The sequence below is a fragment of the Octopus bimaculoides genome, chromosome 4 (genome assembly GCF_001194135.2).
Source record: "Octopus bimaculoides isolate UCB-OBI-ISO-001 chromosome 4, ASM119413v2, whole genome shotgun sequence".
Taxonomy (NCBI): Eukaryota; Metazoa; Mollusca; class Cephalopoda; order Octopoda; family Octopodidae; genus Octopus; species Octopus bimaculoides.
The window spans coordinates 100,319,416-100,335,185 of NC_068984.1; the positions used below are offsets into that span (position 1 = coordinate 100,319,416).

Consider the following 15,770-nt stretch of genomic DNA (forward strand, 5'->3'; position numbering starts at 1 on the left):
GGTTCCCTCAACTGTTAGGGTGTGGCACTTTTTCACGCAGCTATCCTCCTCCATTCTCACCACATGTCCATACCAGCGCAATCGTCTCTTGCACGCCACAACTGATGCTTCTAATGTTCAGCTTTTCTCTCTCTCTATATATATATATATAAATATAAGGCTTCTTTCAGTTTCTGTCTACCAAATCCACTCACAAGGCTTTGGTTGGCCCAAGGCTATAGTAGAAGACACATGCCCAAGGTGCATGCAGTGGGACTGAACCTGGACCCATGTGGTTAAGAAGCAAGCTTCTTATCACACAACCATGTCTGCACCTATTGTATGATCATTTTGGCAAAATGTTTCACACCTATTTCCTTACAGCTTTATTAAAGCATGACCGCTGTGGTCTTGCATGAAAGAAACAGTTAAATTTCTGTTTCATAGTTAGATGTAGAGTAATTCTGTTAAGATCTGGGAGGAAACACTTTCCTCAAAATCAAGAGGATGAACACTTTCACCAACATCTGATGGGAAATGAAGTGGGGAAGGTGCACTTTTGTCGAAATCTGGAGAGGGAAACACTAGTTTCATTGAGATTAACCATTTCCAGTAATGATTTTTCTTAATCCTTGACTGACTATAAAAATGTGTAGTGGTGATGGTAAGGAAATACTAAAATGTGAAGTAATGATAATGAATCTTTTTTTTTTTTTCTTTTCACAAATTCAGAATCAAAGTAACTGGCAATGAAATGGATTCAGCTAGGGAATGAAATCATTACAGACTCAAAACTAGCAGAGGTTTCATCTTTTCTCCATAATTGTCAAGTTCAATGGTGATAATATTAACAATGACAATCATAATGATGATAAAAGACTAAGATCAGAACGGTGATAATGACAATGAAGAATAAGATAAAATCTATTACTTTTTCCTTTTCAATTTTTGTTTTCTTTTTTAAGTAAACACAAATACAATTGAGTATTCTTTGGGTGAATATGAGTTACAATTCATAATACCTCACTGTCATGCAGTTCACCTCAACATATAGAGCAAGTGTCTTCTACTATAGCCTCGGACCGACAAAAGCCTTGTGAGTGGATTTGGTAGACAGAAACTGAAAAGAAGCCTGTCGTATATATATATATATGTATGTGTGTTTGTGTGTCTGTGTTTGTCTCCCCAACATCGCTTGACAACCGATGCTGGTGTGTTTACGTCCCCCGTAACTTAACGGTTCGGCAAAAGAGACCAATAGAATAAGTACTAGGCTTCCAAAGAATAAGTCCTGGGGTCGATTTGCTCAGCTAAAGGCGGTGCTCCAGCATGGCCACAGTCAAATGACTGAAACAAGTAAAAGAGTAAAAGAGTATATACACAAACACAGAACCTTAATTACATGATCTACTCTCCACCCCATTGATTCTAGGTCTTTCTACTCTGCCACTGTTAAAAGAATAAATCAAATTAAAAGCAGCAAAAAAAAATTGAAAGTTACAATGCATGAAACAGTGTCATTGTGAGTGATCTGGTGATGCCAAACATATCTGACTAAACAAGATGTAACCAACTATAATATGAGAGGAAACACACATACACAGGATACACAGCTACATACACACACACACAGACATAAGTATATAAAACACACACACACACAGTCTTCCTGCATGTAACAGAAGCTACAGAGTTGAGTTAAATCACTGGGCCTGGGGTTTGTTAGTTTGGGCAAATTTTGGTAAATGAAGACTATTTGTGAAACAAAATGGAAATGGTTCTGCTAATGGCACACACATACACAGGCAATCTAACACACACACATAATCCTATGTACATAAATAGAAGCAGAGATACATACACAAACACACACACAACTGCTGCACACATTTGTTTATATCTCTAAATATAGAACAATGACCTTTTTTTTTCTTTTTGTTGTTATAATTAATCTACAAAATATCTACAATGAATTAGCTGCACATTATACTTTGCACCATCATGCACCAAGCAAATACACCTTCCCCATCTGCAATCCAGTCACCAACCAAGCCTTTTATTATAAATCGACAAAAAAAAAAGAGAAAAAAAAACAGACTGGGCAGCAAAACATATGTAAACATGTGTAAACTGCTTCACAACCATGCTACATAGGGTTTTTATCCATGTGATAAAGCATGGTCTTTTTTCCCCCCCAACAACATGCAAGCATGGTAAATTGCTAACACAGCTTCCTAAACCACATACCTTGACACTGCAACATTGGTACGTTGCTTGCTTGCACTGATACACAGTGGTTGGCAGCATAAGAGGTCAACAGCTTTATACACTGGGTATGCAGTGGTTAATTAAGCTGTGTGTAGAGTCCATTGTAATACAGGGGTGGGGAGGCAATCGAGTCAGTTTCTGATTGCTGCATTTCCCTGCTTACAACCAACTACTGCATAACAATTTAGTGTGATTTCCAATTCAAAATAGGAACTCAGTAGATCAAAAGTACTGAACTTCTTGGTGGCTTCAAAACAATGAAATCAGCAATTTCCACAACACTAGCACACTGTGCATTGTGCCATAGAGTGATTTTGTTACAGGAATGCAGTGTGACAAGGATATTACTAAGGAAGTCTATGGCTGCCACACTTTACTTCTCATGAATAACCAGTGCAAGGCAGAATGTGCATTTCAACATATTTGAAGTTTTGTATTTAAGGGTTACTTCTAAGCAACCTCTATGTTATAGGTGTAGTCATGCAGAATGAGTAAGAGCACTTTGACACTGCCAGAGGCTACACCCTAAACAAGTAATCTACCATTGCATGACAGAATGTACAATGTAACTCTAGACCAGACTGAGGTGTAGTATATCCAAGGTCATGGCCCTATGATGTTATTCCCCCTAGAGAATTAATCAACTGCTTTTCTACGTATACCCCAGCAGAGCTGACCAAGTAGTTCCTAAAAGACAACTTAGCACCCAATGAAACCAAAAATTTTTTTAAAAAATCAACAAACAATAAATAGGAAAACTTACCACGTCATTTAAGGTCTGCTTCTTAAAACAAGGAAAAGAAATATATAAGTATATTTATTATACAGTAGACACCATATTCATCTATTACTTTTGAAAAGCTAATGTAGGAGGCCCATACTACAGAAAGGAGCTTACTCCGACTTCCTTAGCATTAAATGAGTAACAGACATGCCAGCTTGTCTTTCAAGTTTCCAACCCCACAAAGTTAGCAAGCCAAATATAATCACCTTCTTCAGAGGGAGTGGGTTCTACTGATGATCAAACCACAATGGTCATCACACAACTTACCAAACCTGCTTCATCATAATCTACCTCATTTGAGGTAGGGATGAACAGTCTTGCTGTTATGAGTGAGATGTTAAAGAGAAGCGTGAGCAGGTACCCTCCAAATTACTTGTACCTTATATCTACATCTGATGATCAGTATAGAGCTGAGGAAGACTATGAAGCCACTCAGCCTGCTACAAATAGCAGCTAAATCTTCCTCCAGCATCAGATGTGAGAAACTATGCAGTTATTTCACCTGTACAGTTTTCCACAGCCAAATCCTCTTCAAATTACTGTCTTAAATGAATGAAATACCACAGACAATGTAGTAATGTAGTGAAAGATAGACAGACAAAATGTTTACAGTTGGAATGCCTCACATTAAAGTGCTGCGGGATCAAGGCAGACATCAGGTTAAACAATAACATCTGCTGGGATATTGGGAGGATTCTGGGACCACTACTTCCACCCTTTCACACCTGTACCAACCAGTGGCGAGGATTTTGTTACTACAAATAAGACAGCATAGGACTCATCATCCCATTTACATATGAATGAATGCCTTTTACATATGAATGAACCACCATCCTACCGAGCGACGCCCAGGTAACCAATACTGATCACATTATTTTCTATAAACTTATACTGTTATTGCTAACTATGTCAAATGTAGCTTTCCTTACCTTTGGTAGAAAAACTGAATTTGGGGAAAGATGTCTTTTTTTTCGTTTTGTTTTCCTATTTTTAATGTTTATATCATTATCATTATTATCAAAACTGATCTTGCTATTGCTCTTGTCACTGAAGATTATTAATTGTCTTATCTATCATTGAAACAACCAATGAAATGACTGATGGCAGTGCCCATTTTACAGCTTGGCAGTCTGGGGTAAGCAGAGTGATGTTGCCGTTGATTAACCCAAATCTGTTCTATTTTAAGCAAATCAATTGCACAAAATTAACCCATCAAAGTAGCAAGTGTGCAGTACATTAGTTATAGGATGTTTTGAACATATGACCTTGCAATCAGCAGTTAAATGCATAAATTCCCACAACCACCTCATTTGTTCCTCATTAGCTTGAGCTTGACGGTATATGATCATAAAACGATATCCCACCATATATATTAAATCCTGAAAGACCCCTCAAGAGTTAGGGCTTAGAGATAGTTTCTCAGAAGGAATTAACTATAAGATTATGCATCTTTTAGGAAATGATGCCAATAACTCCATTTCAAACCCTTAAAGCTCATATTCTACCTAACTCTTTACAAAAGGGTACCACTTGCTTAAAACCCCAGTCAGATTCTTAGGGAGAGGGTGTTTATTGAAGTTTAAGGTCCTTTTATTGAATCAAGTTTAGAACAGACCATTGTATTTCTATAAAATCACAAGGATAAAACAGTAGTCTTACAAGTTAAGTTTCTTTAGCCACCACAAGAACCGACTAACACAGTTTTATCCATGAAAGCAGAGTTAATTCTCTTGCACAATGTTTATGACACATATAATAATCTGCAGCAGAATAAAAACATTCACTGGGCACACAAGGTATAAAGTCTTTGTGATGTGCATTGACATGTTAACACACACACACACACACACACTTATGCCACTCTCAAGCCAGATGAACTCATTAACATGATTTAATTAACAACAGTATTTTAATTAAATATCCTATTTAAAACCTACATTCAAAAGTCTAACACAGACCTGGACATTGTTATATTCCATATCCTTCAATTAACAAGTCAGTTGTGATCAGCTGGTTGAGCCTTTTGCTGAGCTGACATTTAGTGTTCATGAATGTATATACTATACATCCATTCACATATTTTGTATACAATTGTGTGAAGCAGGTCAACAAATTAAAACAAAAGCAGAATGACCTAAGAGTGCTTACAAAGGACAACAATTTTCCCCTCATTCCTAACCCAAATATAATAATAGTAGTTTCAAATTTTGGAACAGGGCCAGCAATTTAATACTTCCAGTTAGGCCCATGCATGCCAAATGGAGTTCACACTGTTGTCAATCAGGGATCAAGTCTGAGAATCAATTTCTCTCTTCCTTCCACCACCAATCTTGGTGGCTTCAAACAAGGTCAACAACGCTGCCCTTCTTTCGCTGACAAAGCCAACAGTACTTTGTGATTTGAATTCAAATCCTGCCATATGTAAAGTTAACTGCACTGTTTACCCTTCTGGGGGTCAACAAAACAAAAGCCAGTCAGGTACTGGGGCCACTTTAATGCATTATGTCTAGCTTACCCTCTCCACATATGTTGTAGAATTGGATATACAATAGAAATCCAGATTGCTGAGTCAACAATTTGACATATTTAGAGAGAAGAGCTAGCAACCCCTATGTTCAGCATATTACATATTCCATGCTGTATGTAATCCGTTATTGAAATCCTCTCAGAAACACACACACACACAATTCAATGACTGTTTGAATTCAACTTAAATTGCAGTAATTGTCTAGCTCAAGGTTAGATTCAAATGAGCAAACCTATATAATCAAAGCCATTCCAGCTGTGACCATCCTGTTTCGGAGAAAGCCTTGGACAGGGCCCCCAACTCCCTTATCTGATGGGCAGTGTGGAAGCTAGGGATAGATGAGTGGTTGGTAAGAGCTGCACAAGCCATGTACAATGATGCTGTTAGCAAGGTGAAAATCAGCAATGAGTAGTATAGCAACAAATTTAGTGTACAGGTAGGAGTTCACCAAAGACTGGTTCTCAGCTCCCTTCTTGTTTTTCATAGCCCTCCAGGCTATAACACAAGAATTTCTGACTGCCCTTGAGAGCTCCTCTATGCTGATGACCTTGTTCTTATAGCAGAATCACTACCAAACTAGAGAAGAAATTTCAAGTGTGGAAAGAAAGTCTGGAATCAAAGGGTCTTAGAATTAATTTACCAAAGACTAAAGTCCTAGAAAGTACAACAGACAATTACTAGTCCCTTCAGGGAGGTGGCCCTGTTCGATACATAGAAGAAAGGGTATAGGTAGAAATTCCATACAGTGTACCCAGTGCAAGCCATAGATACATAAAAGGTGTAGTGGTATCACAAGAAGATTAACAGAGAAAGTAGTCAATAAACACTAAGAATGTAGAGAAAATAGACTTCCACAAATGTACAGAGAGGTCCTTAGAAGTAGTAGATAGCTTCTGTTATCTAGGTGACCAAGTTGGCAGAGGAGGAGGATGCTCTGAAAGAGTTGCTTGAAAAAGAATGGGCTGGGCAAAGTTCAGAGAGTTCTACCTCTGTTGGTGAAAAAGGGCCTCTCGCTTAGAATGAAAGGCAGTGTATGTTGCCTGTGTTTGGACAGTTATGCTACATGACAGTGAATCGTGGGCTGTGACTGCAGAGGACACCTGAAGACTTGAAAGGAAATGAAGCCAATATGCTCTGCTGGATGGGTAACATCAGTGTGCATATACAATAGAGTGTAAATGATTTAAGAGAAAAATTGAGTATAAGCAGCATCAGATGTAGCATATAAGAGAGAAGAGTGTGCTGTTATGGTCGTGTGGTGCATATGAATGAGGACAGCTGCATAAAGAAGTGCTGATCTCTAATTGTGGAGGGAACCTGTGGAAGGGGTGGACCCAGCAAGATGTGGGATGAAGTGGTGAGAAACGATCTTCAGATGTTGAACCTTACTGGGGAGATTACAAGGGACTGAAACTTCTAGCAATTTGCTGTGCTTAAGAAAACAAGTCAAGCTAAGTAAAATTGTAGCATGTCCTTTACAGACATGTTCTCCACCACCACCACCACACACACACACACTATCTTTCTTCTATCAAAACTTCTCCACAACCCATTTTTCCAATATCCCTACCACTCACTGCAGGCCCCTCCAGTTTCCCTTACACACATCACCTACTAAAACACCCCCACCATTCTCCCACATGTGCCTATCCGCACACTCTCCATCCTTCAATTTTTCTCCACCCCCACTCCAATTTCTCTCACCATCACTTGCTACAGTCATATCTTCCTCATTGAGAATCCCCCTCTATCCCCTCTGTACTACTTATACTCTCTCCAACTGTTCCCTGTGGGAAGGCCCCAATACTTTTCCAACAACATCTATTTCTCTCTCTCTGACTGTCTCTCTATCTTTCTCTCTAACAGTCTTCCACCTTCTCTTTCCTTGTCCTAGTGGGGTTGCCAAGTATCTCAATAGTAAGACAACTATTTCCGTCCCTCTATTATACTCTAACCTCTCACCTGGCACACAGCGACTTCCCTCATTTCCACTCTCTTTGTCAGCAGACAGGCCTCTGTCTTGCAAACTACTTCGTGACCCCACTGGTGCTGGTGCCATGTAGAAAGTACCTGTGCTGGTGCCACATAAAAAGCGCCCAGTACACTCTGCAAAATAGTTGGCCTTAAAAAGGGCATCCAGTCACAGAAACCTTGCCAAAACAGACAAGTGAAACCTGGTGCAGCTCCCCAACTCTTGTCCAAATGTCCAACCCATGCCAGCATGGAAAACAGATGTTAAATGATGATTATGATGATAATGACACAATGAAACTAGAAGTACTTAATCTAACATGCCCCCTTCTTTTTATTCTCTTTCTTTTTTAAGACAGTAAATTGTGATTTGAGAGAGATTTAGTCACTATTTCTGGCATGATGAATAATTACATAGTAGCCCTCTGACTCAAAGTACATTGAAGCCAAAATATTTGGTTTATTTGGAAAGATTCTGCACTTTTGCACTGACTACTTCATCAGTGCATGGTATCTAAACAAGACACTAGCAGCACTGTTCTTCTTACCAAGCATGCATCTAATGATTGCTGGCAGACTGAAAGCTGGCTTTTCTTAAGACGTTCCTGCTAAGATGAATTTGCTGTTCTAAAAATAAAATGTGAGGAAATGATTTGCAAAATTGGTATTAATCAATTCTTCTTGGATGTTCCAAAGCAACGGTTAGGAGAACTAAACTGTCTGAGAAAATTTCTATCAAAGGAAAAATTATATGAATATGTCTGCCAATACAGTTCCAGAATTTCAGTAAGTGAGAAAATAAGTCAGTGGAACATTTAAGCATAGTTAGAGAAAATATGAAAGATGAAATGATTTGTTGGGTAGATTTATATATTTAGTTATTTTGGAAGAATTTAATAAAGATTAGCAGGATATTTGCCGAAAATTAAGTAAAATTTTCTCTGAGATAGAATCGATAGATCCTACTTTATAATTGCACTACCCCACCACTATTTACCGACTAACAAAATAGGAAAAGTAAGAAAATTTTAGCAAGTCAAACTGTTTTTTTTTATTTCTTTGGTTATGAATTTATTTCTTAGATTATAAATAAATTTAATTTTAAAACAATCGAGTTTGTATTTAGAAAGGAATTTTACACAAACAAAAAGACACATCCCCACACATAAACATCTCAAAGACGTGCATACACAAGTTTATCACAAAAGCACAATTACACAGATGCATGCACATATCTCTCACACATACACACACAAACACAAAAAAAAAAAAAAATCAAATTGATTAGCAACAGATTCATTTAGCAGATCAGAGATAAGTCTCCCACAGAATAGGGCACCAATGTATCACTGATAGTATTCCCAGGTGATTTGGTTACCTATTCCAAAATGCTAGGTGAACTTGATAACAGAATTAAGTGTACTGCCATAATACATAGCAAAATTCTTGCAATGGAGTTGAACTCAATATGAGTAAATAGACCAGTATCCTATCCACACAGCCAATGTGTTTCTGCTATGTTTACATATTTGGATGGGTCGATCATAGAGAATTGTATCATGCATCTCACTCAACAATCACCTCATCTATGATGACCTAACAGGTTTTGGTTCAAACTAAATGCTGTTTCTTTAGTCTTCATCCAGCTCTGCTTCATGGAACTATCCTTCACCATTTCAAGTGCATTTATACTCACCACATACCATCTGTGTACATCACATGTCCATACCAGCATAGTGACATTGTCTTCTGTACATGACTGATTTTCCATGGTTGCCTAGCCACTTCCTCAATCCACTTGTACAATACAGACTTTCATTGTAAATCAACACAGGGAATCCAACAGGTAAGCCAGTGCAGATCCTCTGCACTTGCCATACCCCAAGTTTCATACTCAGAGCAACAGCATGCTTCTTATACATACCTACCTTATATACACTGCAGTTTTGTAGAGAGAGACAGAGAGATAGAGAGATAGATAGAGAGAGAGAGAGTGAACCAATCTCTTCTATGGCCAACAGATGCTAGTGGGCTCCTCTCGAATTTATCCACTCCTGTCCCTGCCTTTACCCTAGCCTCAGTGCATCTACTGAAAGCATTTCCAGCATTTTTAATCCCATTTGATGTTTCTTTTAGCTCACTGTCATTTAACTCTTCAGTCCATGCCGTAACACCTAATGGAACCATACAGAATTTCTTATTCACCAGTCACCGCAGACAATCTCACCATAATGGCCAACACACTCAAAGGAGGACAAAAAAGATCAAATTTATTCCTTCTATTAAATGTTGGGAAATAATTTTATATTTAAATGTAAATGGTCAAGAAGCATTTAATGCATGGAAGGAATAAACTAAAATAGAGTAGTAAAGAAAAACAAGAGGAAAGATCTTTTTACTTTTCTGATTCTTCTTTCTTCTGCTCGTCGCTTTTTTAATCTTTGTCTATCTCTCTCAAAATCTTCAACCATTTCAATGCAAGGTAGCAGATTTTCTCGTGGTTCCCATGTGTCATTTGATGATGGATAACCAACCCAACGGACTTTATAACGCTCTTTTCCCTAGAAGAAAGAGAAATAATAATAATAATAATAATAATAACAACAACAACAACATGCTTGTTAATTGATATGACAGTGCCTACTGATAGAAACAACTCAGCAAAGGAATTTGAAAAACTGTTGAAATATAAGGACCTTGAGATTGAGATATCTAAGACATGGCAATTAAAAACTAAAACCATCCCTGTTGTTGTAGGTGCCTGGGAATGATCAAGAAAGGTACCAAAACATTTTTTTTGACCAGATCCCTGGGAAACCAACAATCCATGAGACTTAAAAAGCTGTGTTGACAACAACCACCCACATTCTCAGGAAGTTACTCTCCATCTAATATACATGTGCCTTAGGTCTCAGGTTGAGACCTGGCTGGAAGATGAAATAAAATGCAAATCAATTGGAAAATAATAATAATAATAATAATAATAATAATAATAATAATAATAATAATAATAATGATGATGATGATTTATCATAACCTTAGATTTTTTTTCAAATTTAGATACTCTTGATCTTGTATTCTTTTACTACAGTGAGTTAGCACTGCGCTCTAAGTTCAAATCGCATCAAGGTAAGCATTGTCTTCCATTCTTTCAGTACCAGTCATGTGCTGGAGTCAGTTGTTCTCTTTCTCTCATTATTTTTTTCTTTCTGTCTCTCTTTCTTAAAGAAATCAGCTACAATCAGACCTGGAGAGAGATGGACTCCACTAGGTCTTAAAAAGTGCCTATGACAGGCCAAATGTCATGACAATGACCCAACAACTACATCAGAGTGTAGAGGCTCAAGGCAAGGTGTGTGTGTGTGTGTGTATGTGTGTGTGTGTGTGTGTGTGTGTGTGTGTGTGTGTGTAAGTAAAGACATACATTCTACAAAACATGTCTTTACTAGTTCAAAAATGGCATAAACCTACCCTAAATTGTTCAAGGAAATATTTGAAGTAAATTAAAAGAATTTAGAGCTACATCTATTGTGTATGTGTTAGAAATGGAAGAGATTTGAAAAACCAAAATTATTCCATACAAAAGAGATACAGGCAAATACCTTTGTAAATTTAGGACAAAACATATATGTATAAAATAACATCAAAATGAAATGACAGTGATGACATCATCAGTATTAACCAAAGACAAGAACATACCACATATCAACCTTGTTTCATTGTTATGTCACTCACTTCAAAGCGAACTCAATTTTTTTTTTCAATGCAGTGATGTCAAACAGCTTGTTATATACAGACATACACACATTCTCTTCCCCACCCCCACCCCTACCTCTAAGAAACTGACTCCATTCAGTTATACAATCAATTCTATGCAGCAATATCATTTTATGTCTGCTTTCATGCCAGCATGGTTTTGACAGAGTTTTACAGTCAGATTCAGGCTCTTATTTGGAGTTGTTAACTTCTTGTTCCCTCATTCAATCCATTTTTCACATATGCCAACCATTTCAACATTTTACTGTGGTACCAGCATTAGATTACAGAGGTTGTCATGTCTACACACACACACACACACACACACACAGCAGCAGGGTTAAAAAAGTCTGTTCAGCAAGCATGTACTTCTAGATCAGTCTTGCTGTATAGCACCTTAGGCAAGTATCTTCTGCCATAGCCTTAGGTTAATCTTATGAGCTGAATTTCATAGACAGAAATTGTGAAGAGCCTGTTGTATGGGGGTGTGTTTGTTGTGTCCCTCTACGTCTCTTAGTAGTTCAACAAATCAAGATCAATAAAATAAGTATCAGACTGGCACTGGGGTCAATATGATGAGTTAAGTCCTTGAAGGCCAGCATGGCTAAAATTCAAAGCACTAAAAGAGAAAATGCAAAACATACACACTGACCTTTTATATATATATATATATATATATATATATATATATATATATATATATATATATTACATACACACACATATATGAGGGGGAAGTCAAAAATTATCCACACTTTCACCATAACATATCTTAATTATTGTCACACTACCTTCTGCGCATGCGTGCTCATAGATGGTACTATTGTGGTCAAGTGATCGAAGTTTAAGCTTGGACATGCCAAAGAAGAATAAAGAGCAATGTTCCAAGAGATGGTAATGGTGAACCAATTCACTATTACAATCTCATAAGCTTGCAGAATCTTCTCGTCAGTGGTGGAGGGTGATGGGCATTCTGCTCCCTCTCCATGCGTCATGTTTGTCCGACCACTTTTAAACTTTTTGATCCCCTCATAAACACTTCTACACAGTAGTGCACTGTCCCCATATTGTGCTAAAAGCCTCTGATGAATTTCAGCACCTAACACACCTTCCGACCAGAGAAATCAGATCACTGATCTTTGCTCTTCTTTGGTGCACATTGCTAGTGGAGTAGCCATGTTTACACTGTAAAGCAAGAAAGAAAAATGATGCAATCAGAATCAAACTTTGATCATGTGACCAGAACAGTACCAACTATAAGCACGCATGCGCAGACAGCAGTGTGACAATAATAAAGATATGTTATGGCGGAAGTGGATAACTTTTGACTTCCCCTTATATATGTGTGTATATAAATATTCATATGCATATACACACACGCATATATATAGAGAGAAACACACACACATATATATATATTAATACACAACATAAATACACACATGTAATACAAAAATCGCATTTCAAAGGGAACAAAAGTGACTTTTAGATTTGTACCCCCAAATAAGAAAATATACAAACATCTATACTCTTTGTTCAATGTTAGATTAGGTCTACAAAAATGAAAAAAAAAAAGTGTTGAGATATATATATATATATATATATATATATATATACATACACACACACACACACACACACAAATGTAGGTTATCCGCAATAAACATACATGCACATATATGCTTAAACATATGATTAGGGTCTCACATATGTAACACAATGAATTTTAAAACTTAGAGCAACTGAGATTATTTATGCAATTATTTGACAAAAACTCAGAAACTTTAAGGTTGTATAAAATCTAGAATTAACAAGCAAGGAAGACAACTCCAATACAATCTTCTTTATGAAATTTTTGGACTATATAAACAATGTAGATGAGTATGGATCTAGTCTTTAAAGTCAATTGAAGGCAACAGGTATGTTTCAATTTTATTAAATCTTTTCAGTAAAGTATATTCTACAAAATTAACATGAGTAGGAAGTGATCAATGTATAGAGCAATTGAGGAGGAATATAGTGGTGCTGATTATCATTATCAACAATATGGCAGAGGGGAAAATACCTCAGGAGGAGATATTTTGTACTAAATATACATTAAGTACAGTCTTACATACACATGTCAACACTGACTGCAACCACATACACACTCATACACTACAACTACTCACATTTTCATAGACTACCACACAATGACACAAACATTCACAACCAGATTATATGCATAATACAAATACATGTAGCAAATGCCCCATGATTTTATATTCCTGGTAGGAATATTCTGTTAGTTTCTGTTCCTGTCAACAGATCAACTGGTGCCAATAAGCAAGGCTTTATCATTTTCTTTAACAGTCTACTGATGGGGCTTGCTTCAGTAACAGCCAATCTTATATCATCACTTCCTGGACCCATCACTGGCGAGGCCACTTTATTAATAACAGCATCTACTTTGCTGACAACATTAAGAAGCAACCGCAGTCTCCATTATGTTTCAGGTTTATCACCTAGTGCATCATTTCATTTGCTCAGATGAACAGACACCAAAAGAAACCTACACCATCAACATTTTTCCATACAATACAATGTTTTTATAGCCAACAGTTTCTACCAATGAGATCAGTGCATACATAGACTTTCCCTACATTGTGCAGGAACACTCTAAACATACACAAATGTATTTGAACAAAATGTGTATGTATCAATACAGAACACCATCTGTAATCTGTAACATCCATCTTTTTCAGTTATAACTTGTAACATGCATTTTTCTGTGTATTTATTTCAGTTAAAAATGAAGCCTCATATCATATGTACATTTTATAGTGATTGATGTAGCTTGTCACCACTGAATTGGTCAGTAGAGAATATAGAGGAAGCCATTTTAAATGTTATTACATCTGTTTGTTTTTTGATGAATTTACATTTTTGTACAAAACTATAAACTACAAAACAGACCACACACATATACAGAAATACAGATCATATATGCATCTATGCAAATATAAACCCCACACATATACAAACACAGACCACACACATACCTACGAATATAAACTACTCAAATACAAAGACCACACTCACACACAGTTGTATACCAGAGTAAAATGAAGAGAATACTGTAACAATATTAGAAAGACAAGGGGAAAGAGAATGGTGTGTGGGTGTGTAGAGCAGATATATTAATATATCACATGAAATATAGATTACCAAGTGATATAGAGAGTGCTTGAGGGTACTGGGATGAATCAGAGTACTAGAATGTTGAGAATGAACTACAAGAAAAACAATGATGGGGAGGACAAAATTGAGGACCAGGATCATCCTAAGAACGGTAATGTTGATGGCAGTAAGGTTATAATAGTGGTGATGGTAGTTATGATGGTGATAGTGATGACTAATAGAGCTTTAAACAGAAGGAAATAATGAAATAATGTTGGTATAAAAGTATCACAGCTTCACTTTGGCATCTGATAATAAATATCTTTACAGAGGACAAGATGATGAATAGTGGGAGTAATACAAAGTGACAATGGAAGAATGTTGTATGAAAGTAGAATGTGAGAGTAGAGAAAGACAATAGAGGTGAAGTTAGGGTAGATTGTATGTCATGTAATGCAGGATAGCCAGTGCATATTGGCCAAACTGTAGCATGGGAACATTGTTGAAGTCTGGATGTTTTGAATATTAAACAACATAGAAACTAAGGTAAATTGTGACGTGAGGAAGAGGAAGAAGATAGTGGTTGTGATAGTGAAGCAAAGACAATAAGGTATACAGAAACGTTCACAAATACTTAATGTGAACAAACTGCAACAATAATAACCTTTAATTATGAAATGCATCAACAAAAGCCATTCTTTTTGTTTGTTTGTATAATGGAAGTTTGTTCTAGAATCAATGTATTCATTCAATAAAACAATTTTACTGGCAGTCACATTCTATTATTACCAGTCCGACATTACATAACCATATGTGGTATAATGAGGACTCTTTCACAACCACTTAAGTTTAATTTAGAAAGTCCCTAACAACAGTTTAGATAGACTTGATGTACAATTATAATTTACAGATATATGTAACATGTATCATCATTTTTATGTCTGCTTTTCCACACTAGCAAGACTTATTCAGACAGTATTTGATGGCCAGATACCCTTACTGTCACCAACCCTTATTTGCTTTCAAATAAGGTATTTTTATTAGACTGGTCTTCAAAGATTTTATTCAAATGATGTCAATGTAAAGACACATGGAAACATGCACACACACAAACATGTGCTGGCCAACAAATAGCAGACTTCCAAAAGTTTATGTGTACCAAATTTCACTCAGAAAGCAATGGTCTTCCCAAAGCTATAAATTCTCTCTCTCTCTCTCTCTCTCCCTCTCTTAGACTGGTATTCCATTGGTTACAACAACGAGGGTTCTAATTGATCCAATCAATGGAATAGCCTGCTCGTGAAATTAACAGGCAAGTGGCTGAAC

General features: G+C 36.8%; 1 protein-coding gene across 2 annotated transcripts in view; it reads right to left on the reverse strand.

Annotated features, from left to right (window-relative positions):
• Window positions 1–15,770, reverse strand: part of LOC106867328 (uncharacterized) — a 151,419-nt gene that overhangs the window by 79,038 nt on the left and 56,611 nt on the right. The window contains exons 2-3 of one of the 2 annotated variants that reach the window (XM_052967314.1): window positions 9,929–10,090; window positions 3,011–3,031 (exon numbers count right to left, since the gene is read on the reverse strand). In XM_052967314.1, coding sequence (XP_052823274.1) covers window positions 3,011–3,031; window positions 9,929–10,090 — 183 coding nt within the window. The remainder of the gene's footprint in view (window positions 1–3,010; window positions 3,032–9,928; window positions 10,091–15,770) is intronic. The other variant, XM_052967315.1, reaches the window with a different exon arrangement.